Source organism: Epinephelus lanceolatus, chromosome 11, assembly GCF_041903045.1.
Source record: "Epinephelus lanceolatus isolate andai-2023 chromosome 11, ASM4190304v1, whole genome shotgun sequence".
NCBI lineage: Eukaryota > Metazoa > Chordata > Actinopteri > Perciformes > Serranidae > Epinephelus > Epinephelus lanceolatus.
The window spans coordinates 39,690,248-39,713,852 of NC_135744.1; the positions used below are offsets into that span (position 1 = coordinate 39,690,248).

At 41.2% G+C, this 23,605-nt stretch overlaps 2 protein-coding genes across 3 annotated transcripts; one reads left to right on the forward strand and one right to left on the reverse strand.

The window, feature by feature from the left end:
• The first annotated feature begins 852 nt into the window (after window positions 1-852).
• On the forward strand, window positions 853-5,862 carry cnot8 (CCR4-NOT transcription complex, subunit 8). The gene is made up of 7 exons (XM_033644953.2): window positions 853-971; window positions 2,699-2,904; window positions 3,559-3,752; window positions 3,873-4,034; window positions 4,220-4,364; window positions 4,494-4,604; window positions 5,031-5,862. The coding sequence occupies exons 2-7, from the start codon at window positions 2,788-2,790 to the stop codon at window positions 5,157-5,159; spliced, it is 858 nt and encodes a 285-aa protein (XP_033500844.1). The 5' UTR covers window positions 853-971; window positions 2,699-2,787; the 3' UTR covers window positions 5,160-5,862.
• gemin5 (gem (nuclear organelle) associated protein 5) lies at window positions 5,138-23,537 on the reverse strand. Of its 2 annotated transcripts, none has more exons than XM_033644939.2 (28): window positions 23,251-23,537; window positions 21,987-22,141; window positions 20,895-21,076; window positions 20,581-20,732; window positions 20,302-20,400; window positions 19,676-19,808; window positions 19,192-19,357; window positions 18,651-18,863; window positions 17,858-17,943; window positions 16,341-16,423; window positions 15,152-15,288; window positions 14,458-14,531; window positions 13,974-14,155; window positions 13,689-13,828; window positions 13,349-13,520; window positions 13,028-13,240; window positions 12,881-12,937; window positions 12,657-12,782; window positions 12,455-12,550; window positions 12,033-12,170; window positions 10,707-10,854; window positions 10,466-10,585; window positions 10,142-10,352; window positions 9,523-9,789; window positions 9,218-9,380; window positions 8,305-8,785; window positions 6,901-6,988; window positions 5,138-6,716 (listed from the first exon to the last, which is right to left on the reverse strand). In XM_033644939.2, exons 1-28 carry the CDS (start codon window positions 23,390-23,392, stop codon window positions 6,552-6,554), a joined length of 4,389 nt encoding a protein of 1,462 aa, XP_033500830.2. In that variant the 5' UTR covers window positions 23,393-23,537; the 3' UTR covers window positions 5,138-6,551. The 2 variants fall into 2 exon arrangements, with proteins under 2 accessions (XP_033500830.2, XP_033500821.2); XM_033644930.2 differs by having other exon boundaries at window positions 20,578-20,732.
• Between the last annotated feature and the right edge of the window lie 68 nt (window positions 23,538-23,605).

Sequence of the window (23,605 nt, forward strand, 5' to 3'; positions counted from 1 at the left end):
TGTCCTGTTTTAACATGACAACAGACTCCCCAGTCTCCATCCAACAGCAACTGTAAGCCAGGTCTTAACATCCAACATCAGTGCTGGACCAAAATCTGGTCGTGGAGGTTGTTTTAGCAGCAGATTAATACCCGTGGTTTTTTAATGACACATCCAACATGACATTCAGGTGCAACGTTCATATGTCAACATACTGTTTGGGTATATTATACTAATATTGAGGTTCCTCTCTGGTTGTTTCTCAACCCACAGACTTTATTGTTGACAGTTTGCATCAGAGGAAATAGTTAAAGTGGCAATATAAAAGGGGTGCATAAAAAACTTAATTTTATTTGCAAATTTAACTTGTAACAAATTTAAGTACTAAATAGGATTAAAATGAACCTTGAGAGGATTATACCATTCTATTATTGGACTTATACTACTGATACATTAATACACAAATGGCATTTTACTGTTGTCAGTCAAAGTGGAGCCAATTTTATACACTTTAATGTTAAATCTGTAACAGTGTATGACGTTTTGTTCTCATGATATAGTTTTGAATATAAAATCTTGTGTAAATACTATATTTCTTAAATGTAGTGAAATTAAAAAGAAAAGTATTTTTTGAATTGTACTTTGAGTAGAAGCATAAAGTAGTATGAAATTGGCATGCTAAAGTGAAGTAAAAGCACATCATGCACAGCACTTTTGCATCCCATCACTAGACTATTCAGGGTAAATGTTTATTTTATTTTTTATGTATTGAAACAATGCAGTTGAGTTTCATGCCATTTCCACGTGTTGAGCAGTTTTTTTATTCCACGTCGTTACATTTCCAACACTGTAGGTGGCGGTGTGACCATTTCGCGTCTAAGTGCCATCCGCCATTACACACAAAGAAGGAGAAGTAAGAGGAAGAGAAAGCGAAGAAGAACAACAGAGGCGCTAACAGCTAGCTTGTCAGGTTACGTCGATGAAATTCTGAGGTAAACCTATTTTTTATACATTTTATACTTTCTACAGTAACACTCTGACATGTTTACAGTGCGTGTAGCTGCTCTGACGTGTAGAGAAGCGAAAAAGCAGAGTCGTTTCATTTATTGTTTCCCCCGGTGTTGTTAGCTTTCTCGATAACGCGAGGATTAGCTTGTAAACGTTAGCCGCTCATGCTAAGCACTCAGCTCGTCCCCTCGTTGCAACGCCGTTACTTAGTATATCAGTATTATTTCACACTGTGCAGTTACTAAAGCCTTCAGAGATATTAAACACCATTCTGCCTTTCCTAAGAGTTTTAGTGAAAATGAATGTCTGCCAGTTTTGGTGTTGTTTCGGTAGATATCTGTTAGCTTAGTTAGCTTAATAATATAAACAACACAACTAACGTTAGCTAACTTAAGGTTAATTTAACTTTGTGTCATGGCAACACAAAGGCAGTTCATTTATTCCCAAGAATGTATATTCCCAAGAAATTTTACTAATATTATCTTGTCTTTGCAGTCATGAAAGGAAAATATCATTAAAATAAAATAACGTTAGTGCTTAAATATTAAAGCCACTCTTATTAAAACTCGACACAATTTTATAGTCGCGCAAACTCAAGTCTCCACAATGACTATAAAGTTGAATCAAGTCCTCAACAGTACATTAAAAAAGCAAACAAACAAACTAAAAAAAAACATAACAATACAGCGTTTATCATGGTAGGTCTTATTGGAGGGCTGCTGTATCAGACTGCATTAGTTTTACCCTACGTGTACCTAAACTGGCAGCAAAGTTTAGTACACCATTAAAGATGCAGTCGTGCAACTGGCGATTCATTTAGCTCACAAAACCCATCAAAATAAATAACATTTAGCATTTTGTGTAGCACAGCTTTAATTCTACAGTTTTAAACAAAAGTTTAAAGGTCCCATATTTTGCGAATTTTCTTGTATTTGGGGTATCTACTTGAACATGTTTACATGCTTTAGTTTTCAGGAAACACATTATTTATCTCATACGGCCTGCCTGAATATACCTGTATTCTCCCACTGCCTGAAACAGTGTTTTAGCTCATTTCCGAAAGAGCCCAGTTGGCTTCAATTGATCAGCATTTCTGGGTCTTCCACATCTGCATCATCTGCATCTTTGCACCATTATTGCAACTGTGGAATGACTGCAACGCCGTTTTCTATCTTCATGTAGTACAGTTGTGACATCACAACTTCACGAAAGTCCTAACAGCCTGTTAAAAGGCACCCTTTCTGCATAAGGCTTGTGTGCATTTCTCTGTGGACTGAGCGGTGTGATACTTTAACAGTATTCAGCTCCTATACCTGCTGTGAATATATAAAACAACAACAACATAGAAGTCAGATTTTTGACTATATGGAAGATTTAATAAGTCCTTAAACATCTAATATTCATTTAAAAGATGTAAGCAGTGCAACTTTGCATCTTTACTCTTAAAAAAACTTGAATGACATCACATGGAGATGCACAAGGTTGTAATGGACATTGGTTGTAATATTTTACACTGTTGATTTATGAGTAATTGATTAACTAATATACGTTCAACTTTCATGTGTCAATTTGTGTGCATCACTCTCAATTATAATAGCATTAGTGGTACTAACAATAATCTTTGTCCTTGTTTATCTGATGTTATTCTAACAGCAGTGTTGCAGTGCGATTGAAGTGTATTCACCAACTCCTTCTTTTCATTCTCTTCTAGAGTTGTTTCTTCATCACACTGCCTCCCCTTTACCCCTTCACAAGCGCTGCAGGATTGTTGGGTTTCGGCTCTCTTCCTCACCTGCCAACATGCCAGCCGCACTTACAGATTCCAGTCAGATAATCTGTGAAGTCTGGGCGAGCAATGTCGAGGAAGAAATGAGGAAGATACGGCAGATTATTCAAAGCTACAATTACATTGCCATGGTAAGAGACGTGCAGTTTTTAGAGGAGTTGCTTTCTTATCTTTTTGAGTCATGTTGTGTAGAGGAAGAAAGTGAGAAAGAAAGAAAGAAGTGAAGACTTTATGGCTCAAAGACATGCAATGAGAAATCTTCAGGCTTTTGTTGTTTTTAATGTGCAGCATTGTATTTGTAGATGTAGTTATATGTTGTTTTCTAAAGCCTTTTGCATTAGTGATGCATGACTGAGTGGGGATTAACCCTAACACTTTTGAACATTACTCTTAGAAACCTATCCTGTTGGTAGATTTCATTCATTAATTAATTTATTTTTTTAACAAGAAAATGTTCAGTCTTTATTTTGAATAGTAAACAAGTAAAAGCCTAAATTCAATTTTTAAATACATTTTGAAGCAGAAAGACTTACATTTGAGGGACTCTGCTTCTTAATCAGCAGCTTGTATGCCTCGTGTTGCATTTTTTTTGTAAAACCTCAGGGTATTTCTCATCCGTACAAACTTACATAACTCTACGACATCGGTCAGACAGGTTAAGGCAAAGTAGGAACAAAAAAAAGTTGCATAACATAACTGCAGTTCACTCCAGAGTAGCGACAATCACATACTGAGAAATAACAGTGAAGGGTGGTCTTTTAATGTATTTATTTATTTTTCATCAGGACACAGAATTCCCCGGAGTGGTCGTCCGGCCAATTGGGGAGTTTCGAAGCACAGTAGACTACCAGTACCAGCTGCTGAGGTGTAACGTGGACCTCCTGAAAATCATCCAGCTCGGCCTCACATTCATGAACGAGGATGGAGACTATCCTCCTGGCACGACAACGTGGCAGTTCAACTTCAAATTCAACCTCACGTAAGTGGGCCGTCTTATTGCACTTTGTAATCTAGTCTGTCATTAACAAAAGATTCATCAGCTGATGACTGAGTTTGATGATAACACTTACTGAATGTCTTTTTCTGTGGCTCCTCACAGAGAAGACATGTACTCACAGGACTCCATAGACCTGCTCCAGAACTCCGGCCTTCAGTTTAAAAAACACGAAGAAGAGGGAATCGACACACTCTACTTCGCTGAGCTCCTCATGACGTCTGGTCTGGTGTTGTGTGAAAACGTCAAATGGCTGTCCTTCCACAGGTCAGTTGTATATTCTGATTTGAGCTTTTGCATTTTGGTCCCAGTTCAGAGGACTGTGAATCCTGCAGTTACTTTAACAATGACTTCAACTGTGAGCCATGTTGACTGCTTATTAGTTTTAACCCAGTAACATCAGTGTGATCCAGTCCGTCCTGATCCAAGTCCCCCTGCTCTGTATTTCTCAGCGGGTACGACTTTGGCTACCTAGTGAAGCTCCTGACAGACGCACGGCTCCCTGAGGAGGAACACGACTTCTTTCAGATCCTCAACCTCTTCTTCCCAGCAATCTACGATGTCAAGTACTTGATGAAGAGCTGCAAGAACCTAAAGGTATTATAGACTGGATACACATATACAGGGGGTAGACAGAGATGAGATTGTTGTTCTACACTTGTACATGGACACTAAGTCTGTCAAATCTTGTCAGTCTTGACTTATGTCTTATGTGTGTTTGTGCAGGGAGGGCTACAGGAAGTAGCAGACCAGCTGGAGCTCAAGAGGATCGGGCGGCAGCATCAGGCTGGATCAGACTCGCTTCTCACGGGCATGGCTTTCTTCAGGATGAAAGAGGTACAGTCACACAAATATCCAGAGGTTTAGATATATTTGATCTGCAGGATGAGCAGCTTCTGTGCATTTTCAGGCAATGTTTCTTCCAACTTTGATTACCAGAAAATTTTTAACCGCAGATGACTATCAGACGACTTTGTTTACTGTTAACTGTGCTGAAAGATGCCCTCTGGAAGGATTTATTTACAGTGACTATATTTACATATATCAGGCGGGATCACATTTTTTTCTCCTGCTTCTTACAGATCACAGTTTATTCATTCTATTTTTGCCCTGCGCATTACCAGGCTATCCTGTCATACTCCTCACTATACTGCTTCTCATAGAAAACTGATGGGAACAAGCTGCTCATAACTCAGTTCACACTTTGAGGGTGTGTTTCAGCAGCTGGTTTCATCTTATTGAAATCTGTTTTGTTTTCTTCAGCTTTTCTTCGAAGACAACATTGACGACGCAAAGTATTGTGGGAGATTGTATGGCCTGGGCTCGGGCTCCACCCAACCTCAGAACGGCATCTCCAGCTCGGGCCAGGAGGAGACGAACAACAAGCACTGACTGAGCGCTCAGAACCTTCAAGTGGAACACGCACTTGTTTTAAAACCCGACCAGCAGATTTCACCTCTGATCTCCCTCAACACATGATCCCTGAACGAGACTTAACTCAGTGTTTCTTTAAATTTTTCCTCCCGAGTGACTGTAAAACGGACTCACAGTGACATTGGATCCTTCACTGGCTCAGTTGTTTCTTTTTAGTCGCTTTTACTGAGTATATGGCCATATATTCAAAACACTTTTTTAAAAATCTGTTTTTGTTTTACAGCATTATAGTGACACCCTTCTTTAACAGCATGGGACCAGCTCCTGTATCATACCATGACTTCAGACCAAACTTTGCCAAAAACAGTCAGATTCCTTAGTTCAGACTCTCCTCATCAGCCGGACTCATCTCTTGTTGCAGGGATTTCATTTTTTAAGTTAATGTTGGAAGGGCCTGTAAATTAAAATGTATAATTTTGATGAAAATAAAAATGTTTTAGCTCTTTTCCACTTTCAAACTTTTAACAGTGGGCGTCAAAGTGTATAACTGTGCTTGGTTATGCATGTGTTTCAATGGGCAAACTACTGTCGTTCTGTACATTCAGCCACCAAACCAAACTGTCCACCGTCAGGTTTACAGATGTTGTGGTCACTGTTGTTTTTACATTCTACATTGTTTTAAACAGTTGTATATTAAATTGTTTTGTATTTTCAATGTAAATGTTAAGTATTTGATCTTTTTCTTTTTTTACCAGCCACACACTGACACACAAACATTTGTTCAAAAGGGTTCATTTCAGGTCATTGGAATTTGCAATTTCTCATGTTAAAAAATTCTGAAACAATTACAGTAATCAATTAGGCTGCTGATAAAAAAAATAACCTTTTTTTGGTTATTAACAAATTATCAAGCAAAAATGCCAAATATTCTGTTTACAGCTTCGCAAATGTGAGGATTTTTTTTTAATTGAATATGTTTTGAAAAGCTGGTCAAAAACACTCCCAAATTTTCCAGAGTCCAAGGCCAAAATTTTAAAAACTAATATTTCAAAACCCCAAAATATCCAAATTAAAATGACTTAAGATGTCAGCAAAAAGCAGCAACTCTTCACGAGAGGCTGGAAGAAGAATATTTGGCATTTTTATCTTGATAAATGATAAACAGTTTAAATAGTTTGAACAGTTAGAGTATGTCCTTTTAAATAATGCAAACTGTGTTAAACGGCCCAAAACTGTCAAATTACAAACTTCCTCCAGCTCCAGGACGCACAGCTCTCACTTTGTGTGTCCTCCAGGCTGCAGACTCAAACAGAATCATGATGTCTAAACATCACTTTGTAATTAAAGGTTTTTTTATTCAACAAGTAGCTGTACAGTGGAAGTGCTTCGTTCAGTCAACTAATGAAAAACTCAGGTGAGGAATCGCTGAGAGGCTTTGAGGACAGAGGGCGTCGTTCCATATTTGCGGAGCAGATCTTTGGCCTTTTGTTGGAGGGACTCGGAGACGGACTGTGAGGACTTGCTGAGGTGCAGCAGAACCAGGCAGCATTCAACAACGTCTGGGTGAGGATACATCTGAGAGGGAACACAGACAAGAATGGCATTTTAAACCAGCAGAGATGAGCTGGTGAAATCTGGATGTGGACAGCTAAATGTGATTTCCAGACATGAATGCAGCCTCAGATGTTGAATACATGTGAAGTCGCTCCCTCCCCTCTAACCTCACACTGTACAGTAGGTGTTGTGTGGAGAGTTGTACCTTGATTGTGTCGGGCAGGTCAGCCAGCTTTTTCTGGTGTTCTGACATCTTGGCAGACAAAGACAGCAGAGTCTCCTGGTCCTCAGGTCTGAGGGAGAGAAAACACAGAGGCTTAAATGGACAATCATCAAACTGTTCAGTATAAGACAACTACAAGAAACTATGATAATGAATAAATCATCAATCGAGCAGCTAAAACACCTGAAATCTTATAAGTTTGCCATTACTGAGCACCACTAAAGGTGATATAAAAGTATTGTAGTATACAATGTCATAAAAAATATAAAGAAGTAACAGTATATTGTGTCATAAAAATGTAATAAAATCATGCAAAAGTCATAGTATAGTATGCAAAAAAAAGTATGTCATAAATTATTTTAAATCATATTACAGTAACAAAAAACAAAAAAACAACAATGGCAGAGTAGTATGCCATAAAAAGTCACAAAAATGTTAAGAAAAAAGTAATAGTTTAGTAGTCAAACTAAACTTACGTTAGTCATAATAATATCATAAAAAAAGTATATAAAAATTTAATGATTTAGTATGGGATAAAAATGTAATTAAAAAAAGCCATAGTATAGTAGGACACAAATATGTCACACAGTGTTAAAAAAAGATGTATCTGAAAGAAAAAAAAATGTAATATTGTATATAGTATGGCAAGAAATGGCATAAAAAAGTCATAGTATAGTTAAAAAAATAAAAAAATAAAAAAAATCACATTATGTTGTGCCATAAAAATAATGTCACAGAAAATGTTAAAAAAAAAGTCTAAGTATAGTATTCCATAAAATGTGATGCAAATATTGTAGTATACATTGTCATAAAAATATATAGTTATAGTATGTTACAAAATGTAATTAAATCATGAAAAGTCATGGTTTAGTATGCCCCTAAAAAACATGTTATGTCATAAAAAAATGTAAAAACAAACAAAAAAAATCCATAGTACAGTATGTCATAAAATAATAATATGACAGTAACAAAAAATGTCACAGTAAAGTAGTATGCCATAAAAATGTAGTGAAAAATGCTACAGTAAGTTATGTCATAAAATAAAATATATCCATTGTAGTATAGTATGGCATAAAAATGTCATTAAACAAGTCATATATAGTATGACATAAATTAACACAAAAAAGTAGTAGTAAGTACTAGTAGTAGCAATAGTGTGGCATTAAAAAAAATATATATAGTATGTCATTGAAAATGTGAAAAAACCTCATAGTATAGTACACCATCAGAATGTTGAACACCTGATTGTATAGTATGCAAACAAAAATTATAGTAAGTCCTAAGAAATCATATGAAGTGTCCCAAAAATGTGACAAAAAAGGCATCAGAAATTGAAGAACAACAACAAGTCAGTCAATCATCAATAACCAATAACAAAGCCCTCACCGCTGGCCAGCATCAGCAGACCCCTGGCTGTCTGATGACTCTCTGGTGGTGGAGGTCTGCGTGGGCCCGTCTGCCTCTTTGTCCCCAGAGTCCAGCTGCCCTCCCTGGTTTCTGCTGTGCTTCAGCACCATGGCTGCCAGCCGCTCCTGGATCTCCCTTATTGACCTCTGAGTGGCCTGACAGGCAGCGTGATGCTCAGACAGAAGCAGAGACACGTCAAAGTCCAGTTTATCACACCTCCTGGTCTCTTCTGACTCTGATACAGTTCCATTCACGACTGTATCTTTCACCTCGTCTCCAGGACTGGAGTCAGCCGCTGTGAGGGAACATCTGCTCTGCATCTGGATGGAGTTGCTCCACCAGTGTTGGTACAGATGGTAGTAAAGGACGAAAGCCTGTAGACTGGTGGTGGCAGCTTTGGGTTCTTCTTCTGTAGGGTGAAGTGTTTTGGGGTGTTTCCTGGAGCAAACACTGACGTCACCTGATGACAGAGAAAGAGAAAATATAGATGGTGGTGAGACAGCTCAGAAAATCAAATGAATACATTATGGCTGAACTTATAATGATTTCCATTAATGTAAATATTAATCTAATCAATTAATCTAGCACTCAGTTTATACTGTAGTTGTGTGCTACTTACAGTGCATTTGTGGAGACAAATTTAATTCTGGGATCTAAATGACGTTATGACCAGTCACCACAGGGTGTCACCAAATCACCCAAAACAGACGCTTGAGACTTGATGGCTTAAATACACTGTATAATTTGCACTCCAACATCTTACACCTAAATGACATGCCGCCATGTTACACCAAATTCTGTTTCTCATTAATGCCAAAAAGCTTATTTAAGAATTAAATGACGGAACATCCATGCTTCCCCAAGCTCATAAATGACTGACTGACAGACGTACCGTCAGGGAACAGCAGCCTGCAGAGCTCTGCAGAGACACAGAAGTGTCCGGCATCTCTGAGCCAGGCCACCGCCTGCCACAACTCCTTTATCAGCTGTCCATCATCGTCCAATAACCAGCTTAACAGAGCGCGGGTCAGATGGAGGGATGAGTACAGCTGAACCTGAGGACGAATGACAAAGACATGGCTTACTTCCTCTCTGCTCGTGTATAAGACTTCTTGTAAATATTGATACAGGTTTTATTTGCTCTTTTTAACCAGCGTACATCTAAAAAAAGTCAAAAGCAGTGTGAGGACTCTTCACCTGTCTGAGAGGAATGTTGGTGGAGGGCGTCGGACTCTCCACAGTCTTCAGCTCCTGCAGCAGAGCTCTGACGCTGCGGTGTCCTTCTGACTTTTGTGAAACACCAAACTGCTCCTCCCACACGTCTCTCACTTTGTCCTGGAGGCAGACGCGACGCTCACCTGTCGACGCCCAGGGGTGAGTGGAGACGCAGGGCTGGGTTACATCTTCAGAGTCTGCCAGCAACACAGCCAGCAGCTCAGCGACACAGAGGTGCAGCCTGTGGGCCTGCAGAGGGTCCAAACAATTCTTTATGTCGATGATGATTTCACATAGCAAAGATCTTTTTCATGCCTTCAATCAAAAAAGGTCATATTTGCCCATTTTGCTCACTTTTTGCTTTTACTGAAATTAACTGTTGTCTTCACAATTTGGGAAGAAAACAGGTTTTGTGCATGATTTTATGAAGCCAAGGACAATTTTTAAGGCATCACAAAGGGCTTTCCAACCTTTTTAGCTTGTCTGAGGTTGTATCAAAGCACCACAGAGTGATGTTCCTTTCTCAAATTCACCAAGTAAAGTTAAAAATCAACATTATTTGTTCTGCAGAAATGTTTTTCACCAGGTTTGTGTCACTGACCAGCAGACTCTCCTGTGAGCTCAGGACCTCCTGGGCTCCGACCCAGTCCTGAGCAGCAGCCAGGTCTTTAGCGCACCGCAGTGCCAGCGACTGAGCCAGAGCGACCTCTCCTGAGATTCTCGCGAGAGTGGCCGCCGTTCTCAGTGAAGGGACGTCGCTCTTTCTGGCGATGACTTTAGCAGCGTCGAAACTGGCACCTGCAGCCAGGTAACTAAGAGATGAGGTAAAACAAATAGTTTAAATATTGTTTTTGTAACAGAGATTTAAACTCATAAAAACCAGTTTAACCACAAGAGCAGGACAAAAAGAGGAGATAATTCTCACCATTTAGCGGCTGCAGAGAAATGTCCATCCTTCTCCAGCACAGCGCCCCAGCTGGTGTACAGCTCCTTCAGGATGGGATCGTCTGCTGGCAGCCTTGCTTTGACCAGAGCTATGGCCTCCCTGACACAAAACACACACAGATATCTTCTGTCAGTATATGAACAAAACTTTACTCGGAGAAACTGAATTTAATAAGGAAACAATAATTGTTCATTGGAAACTAAATGATTAAAAAGTGAACCTGTAAAGCTTGTGAGCGCGGAGCAGGTCGACGGCCTCGTACAGCTTGTTGACTGACAGCAGGTGGGACGCTGCCTTCAGGTACTGCTCCTGCAGACACAGCTGCTTGACGAAGGCCTCCACTGTCCGGCTCCACACCTCGTACCCGGCTGGAGGAGGACACACACATGTAGTATTGTAATAACATCTGGAAGTCTAATATTGTATCTCAGGTAAGTCAGGTTACCTTATGATGTAACTTACATTCCAACCTTTCATGCTTTTGCCTAGTAGGGATGGTCATACTGCTTGTTCACTAAAGTTTATCTTAGTGGCTCTGATGTGTTACATGTTACTAGTTACATAGTTATTTAAGAAAACTGTGAACAGTAGTGAGAAATCTGCATATCAGAGGATCAGAATGTCAGCTAAATGTCAATATTAAAAGGGGTGTATTATGCTTTTCGTTATTTCATGTCATCAGTGTTTCCACTAGGTTTTTCCAGCAGCGGTGATGAAGTGCCTGAATGCTATTTTGTACCGCTCTTAGATATTCTGGGCATCCACTGACACCAGATGGCTTTGACAGATATTTGCACACAGTTGTAGATGTCAAATTACTTTTGATAAAATGCTTCCCATACCCCATATGCTGTTATGATTTCTCCTGCACGTAGGGACAGATGTAATATGTGACGTACATTTCAATCAATATTGTGACTCTAACATTGCTTGTAACAATCCATGAGCGTTAACAAGTAAAATGGACACTACGTAAAAACCAAATAGTTCAAGAGATTTTTGAGCAATAACATCAAAACAAAAAATATTGCAATTGCCCCTGGTCTCCCCTAATTAACCCTGCATTTTAAGAAACTTAAATCATAGGGAAACAGATGAGATGAGATGAGAGAGAGCTGGTATACATAAAGGCGCCATGTTGTTTATATGCGCACAATACAGGATGAAACAAAGCTAAAAGTACACACTGTCAGAAAACAAGGGAGTGTATCGCAGCCTCTACAGAAGCGGTGTGTGTGTGTGTGTCGGACTAGGAAAGAGAGACAGTGTGAGCTGGGCGTCAGGTTTGCAGTAAACCATGAATGTTCAATGTGTGCTACAGCTTGAACCTCCAGACCAACAAAGTTTTTTAGCAGCACATACACAAACTGTATTGTGTGTTTTGTGTCATCTGATCAGCTCGTCTATTCGTCCTCCAAACTTTTTAGTTAAGCGCTAAAACGCAGCTTTCAGACAGACAGTAACAGGAAAATCAAGTGTATTTTTTAACAGTAAAGCATGTAAACATGTTCCAGCAGAAACCCAAAATACAAGTATGAAGTCTTACCCATGGGAGCGACGGAGAGCAGGTGGTCATTCAGCTCTCCTTTCTCTGTGGCGAGCTGCAGCGCCCCCTCCAGGTCTCCGCTCCACAGCCGCAGGTACACTATGGAGTCGTAGTGACCCGCCTCCACGTGACCCTCCTCTGAGGAACAAGACACAGCACAACTACTGACTTCACTGGCACAACATCGGAGATCTTCACTCCATTTAAAGCTTATTCCAAGAGCTGAAACCAGCTGGATATTCCAACCCTTGAAGTGAACACTGATTTATATCAGGAGCACACAGTGTTTAGATTTAGCAGTGACTCTGTTCATCATAAGCATTTTCAGAGTATCCAAAGGTGTCAGGTGTAAGCCTGAGCTCACTTTGTCCTGTGTTAGTCGCAGAGTGGACATACAACACATGCTGAGAAAAACAACATACCCTCTGCCTCAAACATGCAGTACAGAGCCTGTCTGTCAGAGAACAGGCCCAGATGGATGTGCTCTCCCTGGCCGGGGACACAGCCTGCAGGGGGAGCTGGAAACCACACAAAGTTTAGTAAATCGCTGTCCTGAACGGTCTTTCTCAGACTCTGCAAACCAATAAACTGAGCCACTATTCTCCACAGCAGACTCAGTCTCACCATTGCTGTGTTTGACAGAGGCCAGAGTGATGCAGTCCTGCAGCAGGTCCTCTTTGGGCCGATGGTCCATGGAGGTGCTGATGGGCAGCATGGAGCGAGCCTTCTTCTTCTTCAGCAAGTTAAAGTCTGTAGACAAACACACCCAAAAAAATGACACAAATCCAAGTATACAGCCAATTTCAATTAAATTCAGCTGAGGTTGTTTGTAGAATTAAAGAACGCACCTGGTTTGTCTTTGCTTTTTGTGGCAGTCGAGGATTTTCTTTGCACCTCAAAAGTGGCTGAAACAAAATTTCAGAATTAGGTTGGTTATACATTCAAATGGCCCCAACAATCTCACTGCTTTTCAAATCTGTAACAACTACTCTTACATGATGGAGGTACAGGACTGTTTGTTGAGCTGACGTCATCTTCTTCATCTTCACCAGACAGCTCCTGTCCCTTCGCTGCATTCTCTCCTCCTGTAACTGGCCCTCCGTTCATCTCCAGCAGTGCAGCTCCTCCGGCTCCAGACGCTGTCTTGTTCTTCTTCTTCTGCTTAGGATTGGCTTTCTTCTTCTCCCTCAGGTCGACCATCTTTTTCCCTGAACAGATAAGTGTGTGAATGTTACAGTCTGCCATCAAAAGACAGGAAGAGAACGTTTCTTTAACCGACTGCTGATCGTTCTGGGTGTTTCGAGACAGATGTTTACCTTTAGGTGGCTTTGTGAACTCTTGTTTGGAGACTCTCCACTCCTGCAGGGTGAAGTCCTTCCCTCCGGTCCAGATCACATCTGGATCGACAGGCGACCAGTCCACGCACAGCAGATAACCAACGTGACCCCTGTAATTAGACAGGGCCTCCTCCTGCAGTACGTCCCACACCTGAGCAGAGTGAAAACAGAAAACAAAGATCCACTTATTAAATCCAAACCCCTTAAAAAGGAGCATGTGGTGTACAGATTCAAGATGTTCTACAATTTTGAGCCAGACCGTAACTCATCTGGCAGGAATATTATGGTTGTATACACATGAAGCTGGCCTGGTACTGACCTGGGCTGTGCCGTCATATGAGACGGTGACCAGCCGAGCTTCGTGGTGTGGACTCCAGGCCATGCCGGTGATTTTATTAGTGTGACCACCCAGCCTGCGGTACGGCTCCGTCAACACCACAGGGCTTTCTGGAGGATTCTCTGCGCAAAAAGGAAAACACCAAACTCTTAAAATATTACAAGATGAGATGTTAGTTGAAACTGTGCTTTAGAGAACAGTGTAAGCTCTCACGAATAATTCAAGGCGGACTTATAATAATACAATGTGTCTGAGGTCCCCACCCACCTAAGATGGAGCGGAGATCGTGCACAAAGACCATGGCATTGCTGGAGCCCGATGCCAGGAGGCAGTGCAGCTCTGGCGGGGAGCTGTGGTCGTGATGCCACCGTAACGTGTTGATGATCTTGTGGTGCTGCTGGATGCTGCACAGCAGCTTCAGACTGGGAGCTTCATACACATCGATACACCTGCAGCAGAGAGACCAGAATTACAAGTGACTGCATTTCTAAGACAACATACTACGACAATTTGAAGCAGCTGACGCCTGTTAATGAAGGACAGCAGCATAAACACATTTGAGCACAGGCAAAAAAACAGCTTGATGAACTCAGAGTGTGACCTACTTATGTGACTACAACAGTCCACAGAAACAAATCCATTATTCTGTAGCCCAAAGACTACACACTGTAAGCAGACAGTTGGGCCCTCACAGGACCCCACAGGCTGATGGTGTATGATAGGACGTGTCAGGCCCCGGCCGTTCACTCACCCGTCCTCGTTGCCGATGGCAACCACTTTCCCATCTGGCTTCCAGCTGAGGTCGGTGTGCGGAGACAGCTTGTGCTGTTGGGAAACAGAGCGCACCTTCATAACCTATTCAAATCACCTCCATTTACATTCAGTGGAAAACATGAAACAAAGTGTCGCAGCCAGGAGCGCAGGCCACGATATCTGCTGGATTAAAGCTCTGACACAGAACCTGAGTTTATTATGTGTGTCTGTCTGGTTTTACTGTGGCTGACAGGTGCTCCTGGTTCACTACAGGGTCTCTTAAGTCTGTGCATTGACGTAAAAGGACACAGAGGAGTGAAAGGTGCTCAGATAAAGGAAAGTAAAAATACTGACACAAATTAACTTCTCTTGATATATAATGATCGTTTGACTGCTCACTGCAGTGTCAGCATGCATAACAAGAGCTCAGCGGTGAATTTCTGAGAAGGCAGCAGCTCCCTGTTTATTAAGAACGTAACCTCCACAGGGTTTTGAACAAACCTGGAGTGTGTGTTCAAAACTTTACTTCTTTACTTATGTGGTACAACATTATCAGATGAGCACATCTAATAACATGCTGTGTGATTTGGCACAAACCCACATTGAAAAAGCATGTACTTAAACATGTCAACAGATTGCAGGTTAAATTTGCCCAGACAATTATGTCACCATCACATCAACATCCCTCCCACCTTGATGTTGTTGGTGTCTCTGATCAGCTTGTCGATGTCTGACGCCTCTCCACTCAGCTTAGAGGGATCATGCTGCAGGATGATGCCTTCGCCGGCACAGCTGTACAGACTGTAGGACGGTTTTCCTCCTGCTGCACCTGAACACCACACACAAAAGCAGACACAGATTTCAGGTTGACTGTCTGCTATCGACAAACAGTGAGTTCTAAAAACCTTTTGGTTCAGCAGCTGATACGAGTTTAGTATGTTGGTGATGAAATTAATTAAACGGTGTGTAGATAAAACTGTTTTTAAGAGCTGGATTTCATTACACTGCATTTCAGTGATGAGTTTTGGTGTTCCACTGTGGCCTGGATGTCAAATGAGTTTTTAAAAAGCATGTGTAGTTCATTCGAAACATTACATACACACAAAAAATGATGACACAAACCGGAATTATTCATTTCGCTGCAGAACTTTGTCTCGGTACAGCTGTGTGTGTGCAGTTTTTCGTTATAGTGGTTGACTACAGTAGGTGTTGTTTTTTTTTAATAGTTTCTTCTAAATTCATGTCGTTCAGTGTGTTTCAGCCTGGTTCGTGTACAATTTGAAGATATACTCTAGGAACCCTGCATGTTACAAGAAGCACTTACTGTTTAAATATAAAGAACAAAAACAAGTGCGACAGACAACAGTCTTGACATATCCCGAGATGGAGGAAGCAGCTGGATCTAGCGTCTTCTGTACACCTATTGAAAGTCAACCTGACAATCTGAACCAATGAGATGACAGAACTCCAGCACAAACATTAAGCGAGCTGAGACGGTGTCAAGGCTGCAGCAAAACAAAAGAATTGCCTCTTTTTGTTCGTTTAGGAGCCATCAGCGGTTTGTTGGCACAGCTACAATCATGTTTATGGCTTTGAAGGCGAGCGACTGATACGCTAATCAAAATGTCATCTGCCGACAGCTGGTAAAATTGACTTCCTACGTCTTGATTTCCCAAGGAGCGGCTGAAGAGGGGGGAGGTGAGCAGTCAGTGTTTTCTCAGCTCATTCAATTACAGAGTCAATTACAAAAGGGTGTGCAGAGATGTTTGGGCTTTTTCGCTGACTCGCTGGTTTTTTGGCGTCCCACCGCCTGTGTTTTTTGCTGGGTCAGAGCGTTCAGAGGAAACAGCAGCAGTTGCTAAGAGTTCATTAGTAACTTACCAAATGACACTGGGGGGACTTGGGGTCCCCAGGCCAGTGTGTACACTGTTTTTCGGTGATAGGAGCTCGATATCTGTGGAGGCCTGGGAAGAGATGAAGCAGAACAAATGCCCAGTCAGGAATACATGACATAGATAGTTGCAGGAAAATGGGACTCACGGGCCTCGAGAGATTATGAGATGAATCCATAAGGCCCCCTTCTTTTTTTGGCAGGGATCCCTGTGTGGTTTAACTTCATGACTTTCAGAAAACTCTCCACATCACAACACTCATTCCTTTTTGCAGTTAAAAGTCATGCCAAAGTCTTAAAGGTGTCCTGTGGAGTTGTATTGTAGACAAAAGTAAGGTTTATTCTGCACTGTGTATATGCTTGATTCCTTCTTCATAAAACATTTGCACAGCAATTTTATTTGAAGAGCTGAAACAGTGCATTGTTTAAAACCATGTTTACGTGCTAGAGGTCTTCCTATCTGCTTGTGTTGGCACATTGCTACACTGACGCCAACTGTCAATCAGTGGAATAGTATGAAAGTGATGACGAGTGTGAACCATGCAAAAACGTATTGGGTACAGATATTTTTTTGCTTAGACACATAATTTGCAGAGCAGCTCTGAACACTGTAGCAGGAACAAAACTAAAAAGCTATTTCATTTCAGTTGGACATTAAAGGAACTTCACCCCCTATATGAACATTTGTACATCAGTTACTCACTCTGTGTTGAGTTTAATTCCTGACGAAAACTTTATTTTTCTCACATACCTTCACGGTGAACGAAGAATCCAAAAATAGAGAAAGCTCTTGATAAACTAAAGTCATAGGGGTCTGTGTTTAACAACAGCTAAACTATATCAAAACATCCGTTTGCAAAGTCTCACAAAACTCATGCAGTATAATCCACGTCTCATTTATCCAGACATGTGCTCAGTAATTCCAAAACAGGCAGGAATTTAACAGAAAGTCAAAACTTATCTTTGCTCTCTTCAAAGCCAGACTCCATTCACAAAAACAGTAATTTTATCTCACTGAATACAGGAGCTGCTGATCTACCACTGCCTGGATCTGTAGTGTGTTTGCATAATTGTTTGACTTTGGTGAATCCGAAATAACCCTTTAAAACACCAAAGTTACACAATAACGCAAACAAACTAACCGATCGAAGCAGCGATAGACCAGCAGCTCCTGTGTTCAGTGACGTTAAATTAGTGTTTTTGTCAATGGAGTCTGGCATTACAGAGAGCATAGATAAGTCTCCCTTTCCTTTAGTTCTCTGCCAGAAAGAGACGTCTCTTTAGGAAGTCCTGAGCACATGACTGGATAAATGAGACTTGGATTATACTGCACATGTTTAAACATGACTTTTTGGATTCTTTATTCACCAGAGGCATGTGAGAAAAACAAATCTTAGGTATGAAACTTAAGTAGAGGTGTGTGTGTAGACTGGTGTGACAAAGTGTTGGAAATGTACGTAACTTGGGAGACTACAACCACTAAAAAAAATCAAAATAATGATCTCACCTGTTTGAGAAGACATCATAGATACCAACTTTACCATCGTCAGTTCCAAAAGACAAGGCTCCTTCTTTTTGTGGGTGCCACGCCAGCTGCAGGAATAAAAAAGTTTCTTAACACACTTAATCTTATCTTTGAGTCAGACATTCTGAAATGAGTAACGGCTGTCGATAATGGAAGACACTTGATGCAAAACAAACCACTGAAGTCTAACTTAATCATATTAATCCTCTCCACGAAACAGGTGTGTCGGGTTGATATTAGCTCTTCATTAGATGCCTGATATCATTCAGCTTTGTCATCAACCTCAGACATGATGAGAGTTTGAAGATCCCAGTGAAAAATTAAAGGATGTTTAAAACTGATAAATTAAAGTCTGAATCACAGCAAGTTTACAAATGTCCCTTTTGAATTCTACGCCTGCGAGCGGCTGATAGGAGTGTGTCTGCTCTTATCAGCAGCCCAGTGGAGCATTTTTTTCATAAGTAGATATTTAGATAGTAGAAAAAATGTCACTGTTTTATTTCTTTTTGTCACTGCTCTTACAGCAATATATAACAGAAGATTCCAGACCCTAACGTACAGATTATGTGACATACAGCTACTAATTCTGCATTGTACAGGCAGCTAATATTCTCAGTATCTTCTCTGTATCTTCTGTTTTATCAACTACAAATAAAACTATTAAACCAAAATAATTAGACTAAATGTGTGGTTACATCCTGTTCAACAACACTGGTAAAAAAATAAATAAAACATGGGTGGGGCTTTAAACTAAAACTTTAACCAAACATCTTACCGCTGTGACCTTGGACTTGATTCCCTGCCAGAAGGACCTGGTGTCGTATTGGTTCTGGGTGGTGAGTGTGTTCCACACTCGGATCATGTTGTCACCGACGCCCAGAGCCAAACACCCCACACCCACAGGGGAGAAGGTCAGGGCGTAGACGAAACCGCCAAGAGTGGGCAGAGTCCAGCAGCAGTCCATAGAGGCCAGGTCCCAGCATTTAATCTGGAAAATAAAAAGGCTAGTCAGGGCTCTTCACAAATACAGCACTCCTCCAATAAGTCAGCTAGCAGAAAGTCCTCCCTGCAACAAGATGAACCTGCTTTCAATCAAAGGCCATTTTGGAAACAATACTCATGTGATAAACAGACCTTCTGTCCTGACAAAAAAATTAAAAACCTTGCATGTTCTGAATGTCAAGCGAGGCCTGACTTCTGATTTGGTATCCGAGTCCCAAAAATCTCTGAACACAAGGTAACCGAAACTCCAATAAACTAGTTACATAAAGCAAAAGGAAACTTTGTCACATGCAGGACCAAAGAAGGCGACCCACCTCTCTGTCCATGGAGGTGCTGATGAGCAGCTCTCTGTCGTCCTGCAGGTGGACTGAACTTGTGTTGAAGATGATCCTGTTGTGGTTCTGACCCTCTGACGATGTCCCAAACAGAGTCCACCTCTGCTTTCCTGACCTGGTCAAGTCCCACATCACCAGCTCACCACTGGGGATGCACACACACACACACACACACAGAAGTATGTCAAGCATGCTTATACTAATTGAAGCATTTGAGGAAAAATAGTGTCTCTGTACAGTATGGATGTTTTTGTTTATCGCATGGTCCTTTTTACTGCACTATGAGTGAGTTTGTTGTCCCTAGATTAGTAGGCAATGATACATATTATTTTCTGTACACAGCAAATGAAGAGATCCCAGTTTTAAAGTCTCTGCAATGTGATTACTGAAAATAACTAAAACCAGAAGCTGCTGTCAAGGCAGGAAAGTCATTAATTACAGGTGTCATAAGACTCGTGTGCACCTGAAGCAGCTGGACACAAGTTGTGTCGGCCGTCCCTTCGGCCAGTGGACGTGGAGCCACAGTCTCTCTTTGACCCCGGGGTCGACTGCAGAGCCTCTTTTCTTCAGATACGGCAGCTTCAGGGTCATCACACCTGCAGGGGGCCGGAGATGAGAGGATAACACAAGTTCATCGAGTTCTATCTCTCTTCAAGGACATCAGCAGTGTGAGTTCTCTACTCTTTTTAATTTGTATGATTCTATTTTATTAAGATCTTTTAAGCCCTTTTCATCTCCAGTTTTACCAGTGGTCTTATTATGAATTATTTTGAAATTTGAATTAAATAGAAATTTGAGCCTAAAACACATTCAGAAGCCAGAATTCTTTTTCCTTTACACTGACAGGATGAAAAATCAATGTAGTTTTTCTTTTCTTTTTTATCATAAATGAATAATTCGATACACTTCCAATATGTTACGGAGCCTCTTTACGCACTACAGATACCATACAATGGCTTTTTCACTGTGGCACATAGAGCAATCAGGAAGAAATAATGAACAAGCACAAAACTCTGGCTATTTCCAGCTTCAAACCAAACATCTATCTTAAAACAATGATGCTGGTCGAACCTCAGCTGAAGCTTTTACCTTTTCCTCTCGCTGAGCTCCAGATCCTTATCGTCTGGTCTTTGCTTCCAGATGCCAGATAGCCTCCCTTCTCATCTCCTGCAGACACTCCACTGATTGCTATACCATGGAAAAAATAATACACGTGCACTTTTTACATCACAAGCCACTACAACATTTTTTCCTGTCAAATATGTGGTTCTTTGTACAGGATTTCCAAACACAGCAGATATTGCAGTGAAAAATGTTGCTTGCACAAAACCAAGGTATGTTTTTTTTTTAATGACTGCAAACTGCTACCTTCACTGTCCTCAGGTCTGCTGTAGAGGGCATCCTCGCTGGCCAGCGGCGACCACGCCAGTGAGTGGATCTCATCGTCATGCCCGCGGAGACGATGCATCACCTCACCTTTCTTACTCACATCAATTAGCACAATCATCCCATCTTTGTACCTAAGACAGAATAATCACAGCACTGTCACACCTACTGAGATTTACATTTAATCTGGCTAAACTTTAGAAAATACTTTCTACTTTCACCATATATGTTTTATGGATTCTAGAATTTTCTTCTTTTTTTGCAATTTAGGGCTTCAGAGTTTGGACTCTTCTTACCCCACAGCCACAGAGCTCCAGTTGTGAGGAGAGCAGGTGAGGCAGAAGATGGTCCTGGGCTCCGGGAAGAAGCTGGTGGTGTCTCCTGTGTTGAACCAGTGACAGACCACAATGCCCTTCTCATCCCCCGACACCACCAGGTTTTTATCCACTGGAGACCAGTGCACCGCTGCGACGGGGCTCTGTGTGTGGGAAAAATAACTGTAGTGACATCCTGTTTATGCTGTGTGCCAAATTGATTTTACCCGTCAGGCTCCAATGGAAAGTTTTAGTTTCTTATGAGAGTCAAACTGCTTTTTCCAGGGCTTTTATACCTTCACAGGGAATCAAATGGAAGCAAACATTTTTAGCATGGAAATTTTAACATCTACAAACACCCTAATAATGTCCACCTAATGTTCGTAACATAGTCTGAAAACATTGTTGTACTGGCTGAACATTAACTGAAAGAGGACATGATTAATTATCGAGACAAAAAAAAAAAGAGCTGAAAGTACTCTTTTGCCTCACTGAATTGATTTGCAGTATATCTGGTTGTTTTAGGCTTCATTCAGGTTACACCAACTATCTGCTTAGACAGAAATTCAGACCTATCAGGGGCCTTAATCTGTTCTCAAAGAGTGTAGCCTAACCATCCTGTCAGTGTGTGGCTTTTATTCTTCAGATCAAACCTTCCTAACCTTGACAGCTGTTATAAAAATGCCCTCAAGAGAGCCATTGAATCATTTTAGAGGAGAGGCTTGGGAGCCAACTGTAGAAATCATCGCTGTTCTTCCCCCTGCACAGTAAAAACTGTCCTCCACATTCTGTTCAGCTTTCTCTCTCCAGACTGGGTCAGGATCCCACTCTCGCCATGACAGAATATAAATGTGAAACCAAAATGTGTGACAGTGTAGCTGACAGGATTATCTATCTGCTTCATCAGTTCTAAAAAAAATCTGTGGAGGAAGACTGCTTCAGCCTCAGAACTGAGAATGCTGCCTTCTGCTGCTGGTGCAGGGCTGACTGCAGCCTGCAGGGAGCGCCAGAGCATCAGGAAAATGTGCTGTTTCAGGTGCAATGACTCAACACAACAGGAAAGTTGACTCTCACCTGGTGAGCTGCATGCTCCCTTACAAGAACCTTATTGTCTGAATCCCAGAAGCGAACACTCCCATCAGTGGAGGAGCTGACACAGACGTGACTCTGCCCTGCATGCTGGCAGAAGGAAAAGCCTGACACCAAGTCTCTGTGGCCGACAAGCTCACCTGCAAAACACAGAGAGTGTTGGGTATGAGAGTCTTATCATGAAGAAAAGATAGAAAAGGCCACAAAATACCAAAACTGAGAAACAAGACTGTGATGCCTCTGCTTGGGTAAATAGCAAGAAGAAATTTGGGAAGATGGTTTGAGATCTGAATTACACAGCCAAACTAGATAGATAGATAGATAGATAGATAGAAACAAATAATTGAGAAAATAACGGCAGTCCTAGCTGCACCTAATGAGTACTTCCATTATCGATCCAAAGTCTGACAAAATAACCCTGATGATGTCATTGCCATGTCATCGGGGTTAGTTAGGTTTGAGATTTTGACTTCAAATTTATAACAGAAAGCCTGCCAAAAGATGCTATGGAGCTGCATTATGGGAGTTGTAGGATTCAGTGTTTTTGGAGGGGCATTCATAAAAGCCAAGATGAACTTGACTTGAACTTCAACTCTGCTTTGATTTGAGCACTGTTTTAAAATCTGTCTGTCGCAGATCCCCACACTTAATGAAAGTACAATACTAAATCACTGGTATATGTGTTTTATTGATTAATTAATTCCTCTAAAAATAGGGAGAAAAGCCTGTCAATATTTCCCAGTGTCCAAGATGATGTCTTTAAATTCCCCGTTTTGTCTGACCAACAGCCTAAAATCTCAAGCTATCCTGTCTTTTGTGAAGCTGAGACAAGCAAATATTTTTGGATGATAAATTACTTGAATAATTAATCAATTACCAAACTTGTAATATCAATTAATCTGCTGATCACTATATGAAGTGCTCAATAAATCAGTTCAGTAAAGGGTGTTACTTTAACTTGTGTAGATCCACGTCAGTTATACTTGTTTGGCTTTTCTGTGATTAACTAACTGCTTAATCAACTAATAATGTCAGCACTAGACTGCTCATGTTACCAGTCCAGCTAGATTATCAGATATCTGTTTCTCTTTCAGTGCACAACTCCAGGAGCTGCAATCATCACACCTGAGGTGATATGATCACCTTCATATAGACTAAAACATGCGTGTGACATACGTTGTAGTCTTCCAGAGGGTGAAGGATAAGCATCAGAGTGACCCCTGTGTGTATGTGATGACAGCGGACTCACCTACGACCCTGCAGGAGGATGCAGACACATCAATCAAATAGATGGTGTTTTTGGCTCCGACGCCCAGCAAACCGCTGCTGTTGACGTCACTGCAGCGGGAGCAGTACCAGTTGGGAGAGGCGGGGAGCGACCGCTCGTGCATGGCGCCTCGGGCTGTTTAAAGTTTACAAATTATCTAATAAAGTCTGATAAAGCACAAACAAACTTCTCACATGTTATCTGCACTGTCGTAGCGACTACACTACCGGCCGTACGGCTAGCGTGGTGTCGTAAATCCTGCCGGTACCGAGTACGGAATCGTAAATGGGTCAAACTATGTCGAGTTTGCTTTCTCAAAATGCAATTGCGCTTTTTT

Coding starts and splice junctions, on each gene's coding strand:
- cnot8 (XM_033644953.2), top strand. CDS start 2,788: ATGCCAGCCGCACTTACAGATTCCAGTCAGATAATCTGTGAAGTCTGG. Junction 3,753..3,872: donor AACTTCAAATTCAACCTCAC/GTAAGTGGGCCG, acceptor GGCTCCTCACAG/AGAAGACATGTACTCACAGG. Junction 4,605..5,030: donor CTTTCTTCAGGATGAAAGAG/GTACAGTCACAC, acceptor TGTTTTCTTCAG/CTTTTCTTCGAAGACAACAT.
- gemin5 (XM_033644930.2), bottom strand. CDS start 23,392: ATGCACGAGCGGTCGCTCCCCGCCTCTCCCAACTGGTACTGCTCCCGC. Junction 18,864..19,191: donor GCACCTCCATGGACAGAGAG/GTGGGTCGCCTT, acceptor TTTATTTTCCAG/ATTAAATGCTGGGACCTGGC. Junction 17,944..18,650: donor TCAAGTCCAAGGTCACAGCG/GTAAGATGTTTG, acceptor TTATTCCTGCAG/CTGGCGTGGCACCCACAAAA.